The sequence below is a fragment of the Neolamprologus brichardi genome, chromosome 15 (assembly GCF_056152115.1).
Source record: "Neolamprologus brichardi isolate AB-2024 chromosome 15, ASM5615211v1, whole genome shotgun sequence".
Lineage (NCBI taxonomy): Eukaryota > Metazoa > Chordata > Actinopteri > Cichliformes > Cichlidae > Neolamprologus > Neolamprologus brichardi.
Window position 1 is genome coordinate 21,157,574 of NC_142118.1, and position 21,127 is coordinate 21,178,700.

A 21,127-nucleotide genomic window follows, 5' to 3' on the forward strand; every position below is an offset into this window, starting at 1 on the left:
ATAGGATGCTATCAGTTAAACTTTTATGAGCAGCTGCAAACAGAAAAGGTTTCTTGCAATAAAACGTCAACACATACACCTCTGGCAGAAACAGTTTAGGTCAAAACAGAAATATATATGTGTGGTAACATGTCTGTTTTTGAAACATAAATGTCTTTGAGTTTGGTGTCTGTAAAAATTAACCCATGACTTTTCACATTCACTCTCTCATCTAAAAAGTGAAACACCATCTACCATATCTCCTTTCATGAGCATCATCCTACTTCTTTACATCATTGATGGTGGAATAGAGGTAGTTGGGATCATCTCCAGCAGAAGAGGAGAAAGCTTTCACAGTGCTGTAGGTCACAGTGTCACCTTCATCATGACCACGGGACTATAGGAAAACATTACAAAAAAAAAAAAAAAACAGTACAAAACAAAAAAACATTACAAAACAAGACAAGACATAAGGATCTTAGAAAATCATGGTCTTACTGTTAACATCATCCCCACAAATATTAAAAATCTCACCCGGGTTTTACTCTTGGTCCTCTTGGGCAAGCTGATGGAGACGTAGGAAACACCATCATCAGCTCCAGCCTACAGAGTGAAGACAAAATAACATCTGCTCAGTAATGTCAGTTTGGTTTAATACAGTTCAGTTCTGGTTCCTCATCATCATCATACAAATCACTTTTCTGTTAAAATGAAACAAATATTTAGTGCAAATTTATACTGAGATTATTGTGCAACCTCACCCTGGTTGGATTGGTTCCTGGTCCAGACTGAGTCTCTGCAGGGTGTAAGCTCAGGCCCTGCTCACACACAGAAGAGTAACTGTGTAAAGATCTAAATGATAATTAGATAATTAAACATTGTCAGCGAGGAGCTGATTCAGCTCACTTGCAGCTTTGTCAGCTGTTCTGTTTCTGATGGTAAATCCTGTATTTTATTTAGTCATTTAGAGGCATGAAGTCACCTCTAAAAGTTTATTAGCTCAATCTCATATGAAACAATGGAACTATTTGAACTCACAGTGTTGCCGGCCAGCTGCCCTTCTTTTCCTGAAAAGGAAAAAAAAACAACAACACTGTGATTAGTTTCACATGAAAAATCCATTTTTTGCCTGTTTGCTAATGATCCCAGTCTACAAAATAAGAAATCTTTTTATTGACTATATTCACATTAATTCACCATTTTCACATTCTTAACATTAGTTATATTTTGTTAAACTATAATCTGGGGATGCTTTTACCTTTATGTTTCTTCCATCTGATGACCACAGCAATTATTAAGAGTGCTGATAAACCAAAGGGAAGGATAATGAGCCATAATAACAAACCTGAAAAGAGAAAGGTACACCTTAAAGCTGTGAACACACATTTTGTGACCAGGGCTGGACTTTGCCCGGTAGGCCGCTCGTGATTTTTCGTTTTTATGGGCCGATGGTGTTTTATTTCTTTTCTTTTTTTAATGGTATAAATGAATGGTGGTGGATTGGCCAGTTGGTCATGGTCGACTCTGGGCTGGACCAATTACAGCCAAGAAAGTCGAACTTTAAAGTTGAGGTGAAAAGGTACGGGATTTGTCCCGTACTACTTCAGCTAGAAAGTTGCTAATTCGATCATGAAGCTGATTAATGATCAGCTGATCGGCTTTTCTCTCTGCACCAGAAAGAGGAAACCAGCAGATGTTGCACTAAACAACAGCAGCACGTTTAAGCTTGATCAGCTGTTGTTAATATTAATTTAATATTAATTTCTAGTATCAGCTGATGTTTGCTGGAGCCACAGCTGTAAAAGTTGCTGGTCATGATATCGGTTTGGTGAGAGGGAAACATGAAGATGAAACCAGGAGATGTCCTTACTGAATCATCAGACCTGAACAGGTGATGGAGAAACAGGTTTACCTTTTAGGTGACATGAATGAGTTGAAGGGAAGTTATGAACTGTTTCTCAGAGACAAATAACACCAGGATCTTTTCTAAGTAGCTGACAGCTGGTAACTGTGCAGGGGCGGATCTAGCAAAGTTTTGCCAGGGGGCCAGGTAGAGCATTAACAGGGAGAGGGGGGCACAAAGAAATACTTTTCTTTCTTATTCTCATTTAAAATTTCTAGCTTTTAACAAATAATTATCTGAATCTTACAACTGAAGTTTTTATCTGATGTAAAATGTATAGAAGTCCATTATTGTATTCAGTAAATATTAAGTCTAGTATATACCCTAGTAAGTTATAGTATTCTTTCCTTTGGGAAGGTACCATCTGTGCAGTCTGCGATTCTGCTGAAGAAAGATGTTGAATCTATTTAACCCTTTAAAACCGGTAGGAGGGCACGCTCTGTTTTGCGTAACTATTTTTAAATCCCGGTAGCTCTGCAACCACGTGAGCTAGCGCAATATTTTTTTTTGCATATGAAACCTGAGGAGTTGTACTTACATCTTATGCCATCAGCTTGTCCTAAGTCACAGTTTCCTTCCACATATAGCTTTGCAAAAACTGCATAAAAAGCGCTTGCAGCAACAAAAACATAATATTCCAGAAACACGCTTTGCCGATCCGATCAGCTGTTCATAACACTTCCTAGTCCATCAGCGCGAACAATCGCATGTCCGCCATGACTTGCCCGAAACCGGAAGTGACGTCATTTTGCGGAAATGTAGTTTTTTACGGTCCGGGCCTCAATGAGCCTATACTGGTGTTTTTAAAAGTTATCTTTGACTTTATGACTTTCTGTGTCGTATCTGGGATGCTTAGGACTCATATTGCACTGCTGGAAATAGTTTATTTTGATGCATATGCTGCTTTTTTGCAAATTTGCACTATAATATTTATTTTCGTTTTTCCTGCAGTGTATAAAAATTGGTGTATTTCAAAAATAAAACTATGAAGACACTCAAAATAAATTTCCTGTGGTGGGAAACTATTTTTTGCAACTTTTTTGTATTTACAGTTTTGAGGGATAAGCCTCTTAAATTTCTCTAACTAGAAATATATGTTAACAAAACAAAAACGATTTTCAATTTTTTTGTAGTTTATTGCACTTTTTTGCAATTTATGTAATCACTATGCACTTAATGCAGACATACTATTAAAATTTAGGCTGTAATGGTTGTATTGATGTATAGCAACTTGAAATGCTCCCAAAAATGGCTCCACAGCATGTAAAAATATAATATAAGCTCTGGCGGACTTGGTTCTATGGTAGGTCTTAAAGGGTTAATTACTGGAGAAAAATAATAGATTTCTTTGCATTTGTTTTATACGTGCATTAAATTAAAAACATTTTTGTCAATTAAGCATCTTGAGGCAGAGGGTGGGGGAGTGATTCCCAATTTTTTTTCTTTTCTTTTTTTTGCTGGGAGTTGGCAACCCTATTAGTTAGGTATGTAATTATAAATTAGGTTGTTTTATATTTTTGCTAAGTAATGTTTAGAATACCAGAATAGGGAGGGTGGTGTAGGTTTAAGTTTATTATAAAGGCTTTATGGCTTTTCCTATAATACCATGGTGGGCCGGTCACTAGTAAAAATGCCCGGGCTGATTTTTTATCCCAGTCCATCCCTGGCAGTGACCACTTCCTGCCAGCGCTCACTGTCTGTAGGCCTGTGTGAAAGAGGTCCAACTAAATGTCCACCCAAAGCCCAGAGTCCACCTGACATTCAGACTTTAAGTTTTATAATCACAACTGTCACTGAATGTCTCCACCCAAGTGTCAGTCGGATATTCAGATATTAGCTGTTGATTTAGTCGCTGTGACATCTTCACATAAAGAAATGTAATTAGAAAATCAAATAAAGAATGATTGTAAGAAAAGAAATAAACTCCAAGCTGTTTTTAAAAGAATAGATAATGTGGAGAGGTGCAATATCTAACAATCAAAACAGTCAAAGCATCACTGTGAGGTGATTTGAACACATTCTTAACAGTTTATTGGCCGACAACTTGAATTTAAAGGGTCTGAACTATAAAGCAAATTTCAGATGTCACTACCTTGTGAGGATTTTTTTGATTCTAGAGAAGATGTTGTTTTTCAAATCAAATCAGTTAAACACATCTGCTAATCAGTGTGAAGCGATTTGAACATAATCTCACCTGTTTTCTCACCTGAGGACTTGAGTGTGAAGGGAAACAGTTGTTCTTCTTTAGTGTGTTTATCTGTCACTTTGCACTTCAATGAATTATAAAACTGTGACTTCTGATCACGGTGAGATCTTTTAAATGTCACAGTCACAGAGCAGGAACCTGGTTTTATCTCCACGTCTGATTTATTCTTTTCACCCTCATGCAGCAACTCCACTGTGTGTCTACAGTGTTCATATGTCAGCACAGAGCAGTTCACAATGACTTTATTGTTGTTCTCATGTTCAGTCACTGGTGAAGATGGAGATATGGAAAGAGAAAAACAACAGAGCACCATCACTGTAATAAATACTGTTGTAATATTTCAGTTTGTTCCAAGTTTGAACTAAAAACATTATGATGTAAATACTCACTGTTAATAACAGACAGATCAACTGTAAATTCTGGACCTTCTTGTTGTCCTCCTCTTGTTTTGTATTGTCTGCAGGTGTAACGACCAACATCCTCAGCTTTGACCGTCTTTATAAGCAGAGAACGCTTCACACTGATGAGCAGATGTGTTTAACTGACATGATTATTAATTATAGCAGCGCTCTACATTATCTATTGTTGTAAACGTAGTTTGCAGGCTGTTTTATTTGAATACTTTTGTTTTATTTTGTTATTTCATTTCTTTCTTTAGGTGAAAACAAAAAGTCAACGACCGCAAAATTCACCTCAACAACAACAACAACAACAACAACAACAACAACAACAACAACAACACCAAAATCTTCTCTAGAATCAAAAAATTCTTCACAAGGTAGTGACATCTGAAATTTGCTTTATAATTCAGACCCTTTAAATTCAAGTTGTCGGACAATAAACTGTTAAGAATGTGTTCAAATCACCTCACAGTGATGCTTTGACTGGTTTGATTGTTACATATTGCACCTCTCCACATTATCTATTCTTTTAAAAACAGCTTGGTGTTTATTTTTTTTCTTACAATCATTCTTTATTTGATTTTGTAATTACATTTCTTTATGTGAAGATGTCACAAAGTCAAAATCAACATCAAATATCTGAATATCCGACTGACACTTGGGTGGAGACATTCAGTGACAGTTGTGTTTATAAAACTTAAAGTCTGAATGTCAGGTGGACTCTGGGCTTTGGGTGGACATTTAGTTAGAGCTATTTCACACAGGCCTACAGACAGTGAGCGCTGACAGGAAGTGGTCACTACAGGAAAATGTGTATTCACAACTTCAAGGTGTACCTGGTTGCAAAGAGGTCTACGGTGCTGTACTGAAAAGCCTCATTGTGATTGCTTTGGTCACTAGCAGGTTAACACAGTTGGCCATAGTTTCCATAGAAGATGCAGACATGTCTGCAAATGCTTGCTTCTGTTTGTCTTCATGAAAACTGTGAGTGACCAAAGAAATCAGCAGGAGGTTTTTGGTGCAGTCCTCTCTTTGTGATCTCACAAAGTTACAGCCAGAAACCACTGAGGCAGATTTGTCCCTACAAAAACTGATTATCACTCTAATTCTGTGAACCTTGATCAACATCACTTTTTCAGCATCTTTATATTTTTGTTTCATGACAAACCATTTTAGACAAATGAAACAAAAAAAAAAAAAAGAAATAAAAACTTTAAAACAAACTAAATGCAAATAAAAATATTTTTCAGTGCCTTGTAAGCACATTAAACTAATTTATGTATTTGATTATCGGTCTTAAGAGCAGGCTTAATATTTTAATCTAATAACAAAAATATAAAAACTGAATGTTTTCATCACAACATTTATTCTTTTCACAGAACAAAAAGCTGAAGTCTAAATGGTTTCATTGTTTTTAGGTTTTCTGTTCAGATGCATCATCGCGTCTGTGGGTTTAGCATCACTCCTAATATCTGCTGTTACAGTCAACATGTGGACAAAAACCAAAGGTGAGAACTTCACAGATGAAACGTTTATTCAAGAAAAGCTTTGATAAACTTGCAGGTTAATTATTTCAGCTCTCTTTTGTGATTTTTTTTAATTTCAGGAATAAAAACACAGATGGAAGGAAACACTGTAAGTTTAACTTTGTTATAACTTCACAGAGCAAACAACACGTTAGTGATATGTATTCTTTTTTAACTGTGGATGTACAAAGAAAACAGAATACACAGTTTTAACCATGTTGCAGAAACACTTATAACCTTTTTTGTTACTGTTATTGTTTATTGAGAAATGTGGAGAATTGTGAGACTTAATAATAAATAATTAATAATAAGATAAACCATTGAGCTTTTAACAAGAATGTGTGTTGATGGCTACAATGAAACATGTTGATACTGCAGCAAACACCACTGCAGCAGCTGGATAAGGACACAGATAAGATGTGTTAGTAGTCTGAGGCCTGATGTGCATCATTGTACCTATGAAGTCATTTTTTTTTCTGAGAAGTGAAGGGGAAGTATTTCTGTGAGAATGTGGGTACAACAGCAGCAACGCTTTGGAGGTGTGAGACTCTAATGATGACCACATAAACATCAGAAACACAAATGATTCACACACTGATGGACTAACAGAGCTGCCTTTAAGTCCTCAACATTTTATTTTTGCTGAGCTGTGGATTCGAAAACACACATTATATGACACACACGAGTAAACCTTTGAACTTTTTTTGAATTTGCAAAATTACTTAGACTGATTAAATGTTCACAAATGACAAATGCAGCTTGTGGGGATAGGTTAATTGGTTAATCCAAATTGCCCATAGATGTAAATGTGCAAGTGAGTGTGAATGGTTGTCTGTCTCTGTGTGTTAGCCCAGGCGACAGACTGGCGACCTGTCCAGGGTGTACTCCTCCTCTTGCCCTATGACAGCTGGGATAGACTCCAGCCACCCCCGCGATCCTGAAAAGGATAAGCGGAAGAGAATGGATGGATGAACAGTTTTATGGCAGCACCCTCTAGTGGCCTTGAAGCAAACTAAGACATGACATCTCCGGTGTCCCTTACTTTTGTCTGTTGGGGGAGCAGGATTGGATCTAGTGATACATACAGACTGAGTAAGCCGATTAGGACAGGCCTGGAGAAATAAGAGAAAAATACAACCTTGTACAAACCATGTTTTTAATAAAAAAAAATAAAATAAAATACACAAATAGTAATTATTAATACAAAAACGTTTTCATATGTTCTTTGTTTGTCTGTATTCAGTCTCATTATTAGCCATGATGGAGAGTTAAACATATTGCAGGTAAGACCATGACATTCAGATTTAATTTTGTTAAACTTATTTTGACATACTTTTTGAGATAAGTCTTAAAAGTACATTGTTTACCTTATTTATTATTGATTTATTTTAATCAGATTTGGCTGGTATTGTATTTAAATGTATGACTCTCACAGTATGTTTATTTAACTGCCCAAATAATTGGTGAGGATATGGCCACAGTGGCTGCGAAGCAAGAAGTTGTTTTTTCATTCTGAAGCATAAATAAACATACCACAAAACCCTGCAGGGAGGAGCCATATTTGTTTTTTGTGTTTGCACATACCATTATTGATGGTAACTGTGATATTTACAAGACGAAGCTTGAGTATTATTACATATATGATAATGATGTAAGCATGTTTGCGTACAACACACAAACTCAAGTGGTGCTACCAAGATGGTTGCTGACTGGCAAGAAAATTCTGGAAGAAATCTGGTTACATTCCAAAGCACAAATATATATATAAAAACAAATATGAAGATATAATATCTGTATAAAATAGACTTTTCCCCTTTGAGAACTAGCAATAAGCTCTGTGTTTGTTAATGCTCCCTTGCAAGAGATTAAATTAACTAAAACTCATGTTTCTGTGTGTCTCGGATTTTGTTAAAAAAATTTTCTAACTGGTTGTTCTTTGAAAATACCAATACTTAGGCATTTAAAAGAATAACCATTATCATGCTAGCAATGTGTGGTGAGATGCAAACTCTGTTTTCCCAGCTTTTCGCAGTGACAACACACAATAAATATTAAGATGAATTTAACCAGCATAATTATTTTATTTTTAGGGAGTTATGTGCAGTGTTCAAAAAAATTGAACAGGTGTTATATGAATAATTACCTGCAAACGAAAGCATGACTATCAGAGATACAGGCATTTTAATTAATCTGTTCTTAACTATCTTGTTTCTTTGTCTCTGTTTTTGTCTTTTTTTGTTTCACACTCATCAATGACAGAGTTTGAAATTTTGCTTCTTTTGCAGACTAGAACAGTATGTACTTCCTGTGAATAGTAAGGTAAGACCTCCTCATCAGCACGTTTGTCTTTGAACATTTTATTTTTAGTCACAAAGGGGTGGATAAAGTCAATGCAAAAAAAATAAAAAATAAATTACATCTGAGAAAAAAAACTTAACATTAAATGCTTGAGATCCAACATTATCTTTTCTTTTCTTTTTCATACCATTTTAATGTGGCAAAGAAGCCTGACTGAGCAGCCCGCTCATGTGGTATCTCATTGTGATGAGTGAGGTTTTTGCTTCCATCAACAGCTACATTTGTGTCGCAGCAGAGCTCTGATCTCTTCTTCACTGTCACTGTTAAAACTTCAGCCACCCCAACTCTGACAGAAAGGAGTTGAATCTGATGTGTTTTTGAGGTCACTTAAATTTGATTATGAGGAAAAAAAACTTCCAGCAGAGTTTGGACTGAATGTTTAGTTGATCTTGCTAAAAAAAAATGGGCAGGCCTTCAGGAAGGTTTGTTTACCTTCACCAGTTTTTGTCTGTGGTCAGATGATCATATGCATTTATTTGTGCATTAATAACTGTCTACCTTGGTTAAGAGGTGTTTAAGTATAAAGTGAACTTAAAGTCTAGCTGGACTGTATATGCAAATGCATAAAAATGTCTAGAGTGATCTTTGCACAGAGAAAGCAATATTTATTTAAGTATCAGAGGCATGGCGTGAAGTGATGACACAATATCACAAGTAACGCTCACATTATGTCAGCGTCCTTCGTTTTTCACCATCTCCACCTGTAGAGGGAGTCTCAGCTTTCTCAGTAGCTTCATGTCTTGTACTATGATGTCTGCTAGGGCAGACAGCGTGGAGATGAGAGAGCAGATCCAAATGCGGACAAGGGGGATGGAGGTGGACATTAACAAAAATTTATTAAAATTTATTTTTTATTTATTTATTTGCTTTTGTTTGTTGTCTTGTTCAGCCAAAATAACTTTTATAAGTTATTTTGGCTGAACAAAACAACAAACAAAAGCAAAGAATGACTAAAATGGAGGTAACAAAACATATACAATAAATGCTACGTTTACTGTATGAACCGACAACAGACAGAGCAAGACAGAGGACTAAATACACAAAAGGGTAACAAAGAAATGAGAACCAGGAGGGAAAAACAGCTGGGACTAATCACACACATACTCATTTTGATATCTTCGTACCATCAAAGCTGAATGCCTAATTCTAACCCTCAGCCTAAACCTAACCACAACCTAATTGTAACCCTGACACTAAAACCACATTTTGAGCCTCAAAAATGCCTTCAAATGCACGCACGCACACGCACAACACTGCGAGGAAGCAAAACCAAACACAGTAAACACATGACGAGGAACTATTAAAATAAAACAGGCAACATGAGACACAGACTGAGAGGTAGACTTGATGCTGGATCTGGGGCTTGGCTAGACGCGACACATGGAACAGACGTGAGGCACAGAGACAGAAACCAAGAGACTAGAAATCACAAAAGAATAACTAAGGGAGCCAAAAATACAAAAGACTAAAGCATGAAAATCCACTAAATTTTAGAATAGTAATAATCAAAACATAACCACTGGGTCACCATGACAGGACCATGACACAGGTGAGAATGTGAGAGGTCACCTGCCCCTGCTTTTGTTTATTTGATTAATCAATTTCAAAGCTGCACTGGTCTTCATTAATTCAGACTTAATAATGGTTATTTGCTGTTTAGAATTCTTAATTAACATTTTTTTTCCTCTTTTGATATTATGTTAATGAATAAAGAGACACAGAACCGACCAGTTGTAAGTTATGGTGCTATTTCTTTTCATATGGGCATGCATAGGGAACAAAAGAAGGAGGTGAGATTTTATGTTTTTATGTACAGCTGAAAGTGTCATTGCTGTAAATAAAAACTCAGATGTATTTCTGATTATGATGGTTTGAGTATTTGAATTTAATTTCTGCTGAAACTACAAGAAGATTTGACATTTTTAGCTTGAACAAACAATTTTATGCTAATGTAATGTGAACTTTTTGTTCTTTTTCTCTCAGTCTATCTAAAAACATGCAAACTAAATGTTGGGTCTGTTTCCACAAGCCCCGCTGGTTTAGAAACTTATTCTCGTTAACAACAAAAACAAGACGAACATCTTTTACTTGCTAGCAAAGGAAGTCTTTGGTCAAGAATCAAAGACACTTGGTGCCAGCGTTGCCATGGAAGTGACTGATGCCTGTGAGCACAGCCACAGCCAGCAGAGGGGAGGATTTAGATGAGAACGTGGGAGATTGTCCTTCTGCCGCTTGTTTCATTGTGTGTGTGTGTGTGTGTGTGTGAGTGTGTGTGTGTGTGTGTGTGTGTGTGTGTGCGTGTGTGCGTGCGTGTGTGTGTGTGTGTGACTTCCTGCTGACCAAAAGGGACAGTGACTGTTGTCGTGACTATTATTGGCGATGTTCCTGGTGAAACACAAAATTAAGCAAATACAAACACATTTTCTGATATTAGGAGTCAAATTTTCTGAAGTTGTGATTAAAGTTAAAAGACTGCAAATGTCACAATAATGTTCTGTCACTACTAAAGAGCCAGGTAGGTCTGTCACATTTATGCCGACCATCTATCATTTATTCACATTCAAACGTGACTTCATCACCAGTTATGGTCATGGAAACAGAGAAATGCCTGCTAGCTCCTCCTACTTATACAGTCATCTCATTATATGATGAATGTGAGGACCGTTTTAGATGAAGGTTTATAGCAGAGTTTTAGTTTCCAAGAGATAATTAAACATGTCTTAGTTACAGGAGCAGCACCTAATAAAGTAACATATTAATAGAGATTTGTAATATGTTATGTTGTGTTAGCACTTACCAACTGAAGCATCAGTGAGTGGAACCACTGAGCTCTTTCTTTGTTTCTACTTTTGGTCACAGATGACACTGTTTCTAAAATGACTTAGAGAACAATGGGTTTTGTGCAGATTATAAGGTGCCACTTCTTCATAATGACTTCATTCTGTCTCCTATTGTAATCTTGCTGATTTTATTCGGGGTATTAAGCATTAATTTCTGCTACACTTGGGCAAAAAATAAAAGGCACTTTTAGACCATTTTGACATCTAGTTTTCATGCATTTTGCCAACTGCCTTGCTTAGAATTGTTTGAGCTGTAAAGTAATTTCTTGATCTGAAATAGCACAGAGGAAGTCAAACATATCTAGACCATGTGCAAACAGGGCTCTTGGTATATGTGACATAATGGTACTTTACCACACTGGGCATGGAACAGATGAGTCTGAAGGAAAGTTCAGCAGTACATGACCAGAGGCTTGGCCCTCTGAAAATAACCAGATATGCATCACTTTAACGTGACATAAATTACATGATTATTTACGAGATCCATCCCAAACAATAAGCATTTTCTAACATATATTGTCACAGATTAAGTTTCTGAGTCTTTATTGTTCCCTTACAACCAGAAAAGTTGCTGTGTGTCTTGTAAAATTCTAAAATTAAAAATTATAATCATAATATATCTAAAGTAAAATGATATACAGGTATGCAGTGAAATGTCAGAGCTCAGTACAAACAAGAGAGGTTTAATAATAGTGATGAGATAACAGGAAGGGGAAGTGGCAATAATACACGCAGCTTTTACTGCTGCTGATTTATCGCTGCTCTGCTCAATAGACTGCAGTCTTCACTTCAGAAACCACTCTTCTCTTTCACAAGTCTTTTTCCGCCCAGCTGGTTAGTTATTTGAGTTTATTTAATCAAGGACAGCACATGAGACAATGATACACGATAAAGCAATGCAACTGTTGTTTTGTACAGAGGGTTTCTAGCCAAAAGCTAGTGTCATACCAGTCGCCTCGCCACTGACTGCTCTCAAACGTGCCGCCCATGCACCAGAGTCAGCTGCTGTTTGCATAGTTTCAGTGTTACAGCCTGCCTCCTACATCAGCCTGCTCCAGTATCAAAGTCACAGCTGACCTTTGCATGTCTAGCTTTTAAGTTCCTGCTTGGATCAACCTCCCAAGCTTCTGATCCAGAGTCGTGACAGGACACACCCTTTCCAGTAACAGCAACTGAACCAGAGCTAGTGCTTCTCATTCTTTTACTCCTAAGATGGATCAGGCCTCAGCCATCTGATTCCCAACCTGTGACTGCCTGCCCATGCTCTTCTTCAGTACCATTGCTCTGAAGGGTTTTGCCTCTTCTGTTGGCTTCTTATCAGAAGCACTCTGCTTCGACAGTCTCACTAAGTAGTTCTTTTACTCTCCTCAGCTCAGGTTTTGTTACATTGTGAATCATGTGTTTATTTATTTGTAAGCTAAAACATCAGTATAAATTAAACTAAGTCATACATGTTATACTTTCTGGTTTTATATGTAGATAGTTAGGTGTTCATTTGTGTTATAGCAGCTTAATGGAATGTGGAAAAGCAGGGATTTTTGGGGGGGGATTTTTTTACATTATATTTTATTTTTTCCACAAAAAACATCTTAATTAGTAGATGCTAAACTTACAAAACTTACAGTTGGTGTAATAATTGATATTATATCATAGACACAATTATATCAGGTAATTCAGTTGGACTTAAACAAGTAAGTTTTTGTTACATTTCCAAAACAAAGTAACAATATTAAAAAGGCAAATAGATATAAAATATTGACTTTGCCTACAGTACATGAGCACACAGTATAAAACGTTAACCTCAACCTCTAGAGGGAGTGTCAGTGGTTTCTTTGTTTCACTACCTCGAAAGCTGGTGCTGTTTGTATTCATGATTGTACATTAAGAAGACATTTTTTCACAATTGTATACCAAAGAGATCACTATCATTGACATATGATAGATATTAACAGCTGAATACAAAGCATTTTAATTTTAAACATTTACCTTTCCTGTTATAGCTTAACTCTATGGAAGAGGACCCCCTGGGGAAAAAACAAGTGGGGGCATATTTTTCTCAGAATTCTGTGATTAACGTCAAAAGTCTGACTTTTTTTCTCAGAAATTTGAAAAAAAAGACATCCCCACTTTTTCCAGTGTGTCAATCACGTGTGTCATCTTATCAAATGCAGTTCATTTTTTTCTTTCTTTTTTTTAATTTTGGTTAAAGGAAAATTTTAAAATGTTTTTCACATATTTATCATATAATGCAAACAATCAATCAGAAAAAAGAATGTAACCTTCAGGCTGGAACGTGTTTCTTTTGTTTGTCGATGGTGGAATAGAGGTTGCTGGGATCAGTGGAAACGCCAGCAGAAGAGGAAGGAAATTTCACAGTGCTGTAAGTCACAGTGGCATCTTCATCATCATTATCATTACAGACCTGGAATGAAATATGATGGAGCACAATTATTTTTTTTCTGACCATGTGACAGAAGTTTAAAATTCACGATCTTAATGTTAATATATTCTTTTGAGAACCTTACCTTGGCTTTACACTTGGACCTCCTGATAAAACTGACAGAGACATAGGAGACATCTTCAGCATCAGCCTGAATAGTGAAGACAACATATAGACTGCTCACTAATGCATATGCGGAGTCAGTTTGACAGGTATCAGTCCTTTTGGGGTTTTTCTTGTTCTATTTGTCTTTCATCCATTCTTATAAAGGATAAAAAATACATTTCAAAGAATAAATGCAATAGCTGTGAGAATAATGTCTGTTCACTTTGTTCTGACTGGCTGCTGTACTGAGTCATATCAGGGTTTACACTCAGTCTCTCAAATGTGTGCAAGCTGTTCTCATTTTTGGGACTTCAAATAATGGAGTTTTCTAAAAGTAGCTACATACATTTTTTTGGCAGCTGCGTTCACTCGCCACCTTAGTTGCTTCTTCCACCTGTGTTTTGCTTCCTAAAAAAAGATGAAAATACAAGATAAAAGTAAACAAACTTGAGTTTAGAATTTCAAATCCAAGGTTCTCAATTATAATTTCAACTATAGCTGTCTTTTTTTTTTTAAACTCACCATTAGGTGTATTCCATGTGTTGATGACTATAGCAAGTATTAGTACCACAATTCCCACAAGAACAATGATAAACCATTTCCAAAATTCTGGAAAGAAAAATTAAAACCACAATCACTGGTAATGTTGAGCTTTGGATGTTGTGAGCAATAAAAAGCTTTATGATGGAGCCACAGCTCGAGTCTACAGTCTACAGTTCAGACTTTAGGCTTAAAAAAGGTGCGAGCAATGCAGTCAGTACCTGATAAAGTATTTCTTTCAGTTGTTCCAGGTGTTGATGTAGGTTGGCTTGATGGTAATATAGTAGTTGTATTTGTTGATTTTGATGTTGTGGGGTTTGGTATTGTTGTGTGGTCACCTTAAATAAAAGAAATGTATTAAAAAAAAAACTTTAGTTCGGCTTTTATTGCCCAAATGTTGACTGTAACAACAGACAGGCGCTACCTGATGAAGTCCTTACTGTTCCATTTACTGATGTAGGTTGAATGATACTTGTATTTTCTGATTGTGGTGTTACTGGCTGTGTTGTTGTTACATTGTTGCCTGAAACAATAAAAAAAATGCAGACAATTAGATAAATACATGCAACAAACTATCAGAGGTTTGGTCCCCGGCTCAGCTGCAGAGAAGGAGTGAGGCAGTGAGCTCAAGGGAGCAGTGCCAAGAGGCTGGAGGGACAGACTGGAGCGCTAATTTAACTAATGAGGTTTCTCTCTTTATATATAGTGAAGCCAGAGTATAGCATCCGTGGCAGTTTGTCTTGAAACAACAACTGTAATCTCCACTTTTTGACTTTTTTCTCAAAAAAATCAAAAAACGATTATCGACTTGAATCGGGAAATTCCTTTTTATCCTCAAAATCATCAATATTTTTTCCTTAATGTGGCCATAATACTCCTTCATAGGTAAAGTCATATTACTTAATGAAGTCACATGTTGATGCAATATTTGTATTTTAATATGTGTCCTTACCTTTACACTGAAGAATTAGTAGAGAGAATAAAAACACTTCAATCCATCTGAATGGGACCATGGTGCTTCTTCTGTACTCATGCACACTAATGACACTGCATCTAAAGATTTGACTTGTTAAAGATGAATACTTGTGCTGTGTGGGGTTTGTGAGGTGTCACTTCCTGCTAGTGACTTCATTCTCCTCTGTCACATCTTCCTTCATCATGGCCAACAATAGATTATAGGAAGTCAAATGTGTGAAGATTGTCAGTTGAGATAAGTATAATGAGAAATGCAGCTCTCTTTTATTTCTCTTTATTTTGTGATTATTAGAAAAAAAAACACAACCAGGTTTCAGTGTGATATTTGAGAATGCACATTAACTGACATAAAGAGTTCATTTATTCTGCCACCTAAATTTAACTCCTAATATCATTGATGCAAAACAATGATGCCGTCAGGAAAGAGTCTCAGTGTCAGTAGTCTGAGACCTCTTTAGAAATCTGATGTCATTTTCTCTGCGTACCAAAATAAGTGTTTTGTTGAGAATGTGGCTACAAGAGCAGCTGAAGTTTGCAGGTTTATTGAGATAAACATCATGATAAAATTACAATTTTTCATCATATTATGTCTGTTTATTTTGTTGTGAAAGTAAACTTTTGAAAAAATTATTTCTTCAAGACAAAATAAAAATCAATAAGCAAATAAGGTCAAATGCAAGTCAAATAATACCAGGAGACGGAGCAGGCAGACAGATCTGAGGGTTCAGAAGTTCAGGGTATTTGAAGGGTTTTACGTTGCAATATAAAGCACTTTGAGGCGATTGTTGTTGTGATTTGGTGCCACAAGTTGTATAAATACAACAGAACTGCACTGAATTGACCTGGAGGGGGGCAGGCAGAGCAGAAGAACACTTCAGGGGACCAACTTGAATGCGGGGAAAGTTAGGGATTTTGTTCCGGGGATCAAAGCTGGAGCAGGAAAAATGTCTTTACAATAAAGAGGGTTTAATAAAATAAAACAGTTCTCTACACACCAGAGGCCTGGGAGCTTTAAGGGGTGTTTACCTCTGACATAAATTAGTCACTATGAGGTGTCGCTTCCTGATAGTGACTTTAGTCTTTTCTTTTAGAGCTCTCCCTCCACCTTCACCTTCTTGATTAGAGGATGTTGTGGTGACAGATTTCTTTTCTCATTTATTAATCACATATTTAATCATATCACACTGGTTATAGTAATATCACTTTCTCTCTTTACTATAGTAAGAGCACTCCTGTCACTAGTTTGCAGTCATGTGGAATGTCTGTGAAGCTTCTCAGTCATCCAGGTCATCGTAGTCAAAGGAGCTTGTCCCAGATTTAAACCTAGTGGGAGTATCCCCCCAAAGAGGGTCAAAAGGACCCCCTGATGATCCTCTAATCACCTGAGCCAAGGTGTGAAAATGGGTGTGGGTCCCAATCAGCCAGGGTTTCGGGTGAGCTCACTGTGAAACCTGGCCCCACGTTATCATGCGAATTCCTGAGGTCAGATGGCCCAGGGTGTGAGTGGGCGTTAAGTTGTCTGGGGAGGGATCTCAAAACTGGATTATAGATGGCAGACAGTTGGTGTCGTAAACCACCGCCTCTGTTCAAAGATGGTCACTCACAGTGGACATAGATGGCTTCTTTCACTCCTCTTTCAAACCATCTGTCCTCTCTGTCCAAAATGTGAACATTGGCATCCTCGAAAGAGTGACCTTTGTCCTTTAGATGCAGATGAACTGCTGAGTCTTGTCCTGTGGAGGTGGCTCTTCTATGTTGTGCCATGCACTTGTGAAGTGGCTGTTTGGTCTCTCCAATGTAGAGGTCTGGGCATTCCTCGCTGCACTGTACAGCATACACCACATTGTTAAGTCTGTGTTTTGGAGTTTAAATCTGGGACTCTCTGCCATTTGACCTTAGAACTGAAGAAGCTTCTCGGAGGTGAAACGTCTTCAAGCAACTTAAAGACATCCAGACGCCTTTCTTTGCATGCTCCTTTGACCATGCATGTGGAATGTTAAGACAGTGAGGCCATTGTAATGGGAGACGTTAAACAGATAGTGAGACTCCTTCTGCTTATCAGGGATGTAAATCCTTAGGTGATGGCCAAGCAGAAAACAAGGTCATAATTCTCTCTGTGAGGGAGAAGGTATAGCTGCAAAACAAAGCTGTTTTGTTTTGCAGCTTAGCCAGGTTTGTAAGTGTAGGATGCTTTGACATTGAAGCTTCTAAGAGTACAATATACAGTGATTATACACTTGCTTTTTATTGTGGAATGCAGATTTTACCTTTTCCCATCAGAGGGCAGAATTTGTCTGTTTCCCACTTGTTACAGGGTTGTTGCTCTTCCTCTCGGTGAGAAGATGCCAAACTCCCTCGGCCATCTGGGGAGAGATTAAACAAAGTGATTCTACCATGAACATTTTGCTCCTTGGAATTCGCAAAAAACAAAACAAGAAGTAAGTCAACTTTATGAAAGTTTTTCATTCTTCTTTTCCACGTTTCAAATTGTAATGTTCTCACCTTTATTCTTTAGTACATAGTGAGCTACAGATACAATGATGTCAGTGTTGTCTATATGTTTCTTATCGGTGCTGTTGTCAGTCTCCCACCTGGAACAAACCAAACTGTGAGGTGATACTCTGCTTTACTGTTAATTATTGTTACTGCCAGGGTCCATTGATCATTGATGATGGGTTATGAGTTTTAGATCATGACTTATTTGAATTAGTCCTTTTTGTCTTTTGAGTATAGTGTCATTTCCTAGCACCTATAAGTTTTTTGTTATCTATGTTTCTAGTTTTTAGGTCTTCAGTAAATGGTTTTAGTTCCACTCCTCTGTAGTCTCATCTCTGTGTGAAGTTAGTCTTCTTGTTACCACATTTGAATATCTATGGGCTGCATCTAGTGTTCAAATTTGTGTCAAGTTCATGTTGTGTCAAGATCTTGGTCTCAGGTATGTTACTGTTTTCTTTTGCTAATCTTTGTCTTGTGTGTGTTTTGTTCAGTTTTGCCTCCCCCTGTCTAACCAGTTAGGTTCTGTTCACCTGTGTCTGTGTCTTCATTTTAATTTTCTCCCTTCCCCAATCTTAGTCTTAATAGCAGTGTTGGTCAAGTTACTTGAAAAAAGTAACCAGTAACTAATTACTGATTACTTCCCCCCAAAAGTAATCCCATTTCTTTACTGATTACTTATGTTTGAAAGTATTTAGTTACTTAGTTACAACTATGATTTACAACCTGAATAGGTAATAAAGCAATAGATCTTTTAGCCCAATTCTACTTTTTCTGCATAATCCATCATATAAAATGTAATCAAATTAAAAAGTCTCTCTTTAAAACTTGTTTTATTAGTTTTAATCTTTTAACCTTATGCATCAAGCAAAAAATGTTTTTTGTTTTCCAGTATTTGTTGAATTTATTGAAATAATATGGTTATTTCATGGTCAAAGGAGCATGCAAAGAAAAGCGTCTGGACTTCTTTAAGTTACTTGAAGACGTTTCACCTCTCATCTGAGAAGCTTCTTCAGTTCTAAGGTCAAATGGTGGAGAGTCCCAGATATAAACCTAGTGGGAGTATCCCCCCACAGAGGGACAAAAGGACCCCCTGATGATCCTCTAATGATCCTCTGACGCTTTTCTTTGCAAGCTCCTTTGACTACGATGACCTGGATGACTGAGAACCTTCACAGACATGGTTATTTCATCAAACTTCAACTGAGTAAAATGAACATTGTAAGTTTATGTTTAATCGCTTCAACTTTTATTGTGTTTTATTGTGTGTGAGGTTAACAGTTACAAATGTGTGATTAGTGAAAGAACAGAGGTTGTGTTTATTAGAGTACATTCTGGAGATTAACTGGGTACATGAACAGACACACAAACAAGTCAAACTCCTCAGCAGTTTTACTTTCCACAATACAACATACACTCTAAAAAATATTCATGGTGTTTGTAGGTAGAACTTAACAAAAAAGCATTTTTCTACTTAAAAAAGTAAGTTGTCTACATGTACACGTTTCAGTGAGTTGACTAATCAATGTTAAAAGTCAGTGCAACACAGAAATTAATAAACACCTCCTTAACTTAAATGTTTGAGTATATTGAACAAAATACTTTTGTCATCAATCAACAACAGAACATATTAAGTTTGTGTAACATGTAAAAGTGAGTTTGAACATCCTTCATGTTTGAACTGCCCATAACTGGACCATAACGAAAAAATAATTACAACTGCCATAAAAAAAGAAGAAACGGAAAAAAACAGAGGTTGGCACCACTACCTAACTTGCTTTCGTTACCTTCTGTAATTGTAAGCATAATGTGAAGTGTGGGATTGTGGCATGTCAACAGTGGTCTTCAAATAATTAAAAAGAAAATTCTCTCACACATTTTGGATATGACACAATTTTTCCAATTTTGAACTACAGTCTGTAGATTTATTTATTTTATTTTTTTTAAATTTTGGATTCATCTTTTCAGTGTTTCATTGTAGTGTTTTAGAGAAGGTTTTATACTTAAAATAACTTGTTAACCTATAAGCCTCGATAAGTCTTTGTAGTCTTTTATAGTCCTTAGAACTCAACAAAAACTGTTTGAAATAGTCTCCAAATCTAGGTTACATTTACTTTCACTCACCTTATCCTACTGCTAGCAAAGGGTGCATTGAAAGCAGGGCAGTATGTAACAGATTTAACGCAAGTTATAAAAATTTAATTGTTTATTTGTTAAAAACAAAAATTAAATCAATAATTAGCAAAACGCTAGTCCTATAAATGTAATATGTTTGACTTTTCGCCTAGTAAACTTTTTTTATTCTCCAGAGTTCGGTGGAAACAAGAAGAGAGGTCGCAATCCGTTGCCTGATGGTGTATTTGAAAGAGAAAGAAGAGGATCTCTTCAGAGAACAGCTGGTAGGTAAATCTCACATTGTTTTGTGTTATATTTTTAAATAGCACATAAAATACCGACATGTTTCTTTTTAACCTACTTGCCAGGATGGTGAAGAACAGTTCTCAGAAGAAGTGGTAAAGATCGTAGTCACCAGATGTGCAGCAGTGTCTCTTCCAGCCGTCGCTAAAATTGTGATTGAAGGAACAGGTGTCCTGGAAGACCTTGATGTGCCCAGAGCATGTGCCTTAATGATGGGACTTATATACGCTCTCAATCTGAGCTACCCCAAACAAGTAAAGAACATTCTGTGATTCTGGTGATATTTACCAAGTTGATAGGTTAAAGTTAATGTTTAACCCTTAGATGCACATCATGATCAAATGATGATCATCAGATGATCAAAAATGACCCCACGGGTTGTTTTTCTTCAAAATCTTTTAAATGAAAAGTTGTAATATATTCATATTCCAGGTATTCCTCATAAAATAATTTTGTAACATGAGGCCATTTGCATTTTTATTTATTTTTTCATTAATTTATAAAAAATGCTGTTTTTGTATCACTACCCCACTCTTCCACAAGTGGGGTCAAAAATGACCCCAAGCAGTTCCTATTGAATCTTCTATGTAACTTTCATTTTTAGCAACTCCGACCGTCCCACTTACACTTCTGATGGATCAAGAATTAATTTTTACACAGTAACATACACTATTTATAGTCAGGGCTGCACATAAGTGGTCCGCAGGTGTGCATTCGCTGTCAAAAGAAAAGTATTCCCAGAAATTCAGAGAATACGCGCTTCTTTTGCGGTGGAGGAACACCTAAGTAATTGCTTACGGAGCTTGCTTCATCAACATCTTTAAGAGTTCTGAACAAATGTCTGTCCTCCTCCAGAACATCTAATGTACGCAAACGAGCGTTCCAACTTCTTATATGGTGCACGTCTTTTATTTTGACAGCAAATGCGCACCTGAGGACCATT

At 36.7% G+C, this 21,127-nt stretch overlaps 2 protein-coding genes and 1 long non-coding RNA gene across 3 annotated transcripts; 1 reads left to right on the top strand and 2 right to left on the bottom strand.

Moving 5' to 3' along the window:
• Positions 1-259: 259 nt before the first annotated feature.
• Positions 260-5,434, bottom strand: LOC148098477 (uncharacterized). The gene is made up of 8 exons (XM_087852489.1): positions 5,346-5,434; positions 4,478-4,608; positions 4,077-4,355; positions 1,238-1,324; positions 1,018-1,046; positions 741-797; positions 514-582; positions 260-376 (listed from the first exon to the last, which is right to left on the bottom strand). Exons 1-8 carry the CDS (start codon positions 5,432-5,434, stop codon positions 260-262), a joined length of 858 nt encoding a protein of 285 aa, XP_087708615.1.
• Positions 5,435-13,494: 8,060 nt separating this feature from the next.
• LOC148098478 (uncharacterized) lies at positions 13,495-15,311 on the bottom strand. Its single transcript, XM_087852363.1, has 7 exons — positions 15,251-15,311; positions 14,723-14,821; positions 14,520-14,636; positions 14,281-14,367; positions 14,105-14,166; positions 13,739-13,804; positions 13,495-13,635 (listed from the first exon to the last, which is right to left on the bottom strand). Exons 1-7 carry the CDS (start codon positions 15,309-15,311, stop codon positions 13,495-13,497), a joined length of 633 nt encoding a protein of 210 aa, XP_087708489.1.
• Positions 15,312-18,899: 3,588 nt separating this feature from the next.
• LOC148098479 (uncharacterized) lies at positions 18,900-20,427 on the top strand. The gene is made up of 3 exons (XR_015720704.1): positions 18,900-18,987; positions 20,076-20,165; positions 20,250-20,427. It is a non-coding gene; the product is annotated as an uncharacterized LOC148098479 (long non-coding RNA).
• Positions 20,428-21,127: the final 700 nt, after the last annotated feature.

Excerpts from the sequence above, each read along its gene's own strand:
- LOC148098478 (XM_087852363.1), bottom strand. The coding sequence starts at position 15,311 with ATGGTCCCATTCAGATGGATTGAAGTGTTTTTATTCTCTCTACTAATT. Across the intron at positions 14,368-14,519 it reads TGAAAGAAATACTTTATCAG|AATTTTGGAAATGGTTTATC; the intron begins GTACTGACTGCA and ends TTTTCTTTCCAG. Across the intron at positions 14,167-14,280 it reads CACATGGAATACACCTAATG|GAAGCAAAACACAGGTGGAA; the intron begins GTGAGTTTAAAA and ends ATCTTTTTTTAG.
- LOC148098477 (XM_087852489.1), bottom strand. The coding sequence starts at position 5,434 with ATGTCTGCATCTTCTATGGAAACTATGGCCAACTGTGTTAACCTGCTA. Across the intron at positions 4,609-5,345 it reads AGGCTTTTCAGTACAGCACC|TGTGAAGCGTTCTCTGCTTA; the intron begins GTAGACCTCTTT and ends TCTGCTCATCAG. Across the intron at positions 798-1,017 it reads GGCAGCTGGCCGGCAACACT|GGCCTGAGCTTACACCCTGC; the intron begins GTGAGTTCAAAT and ends GTGTGTGAGCAG.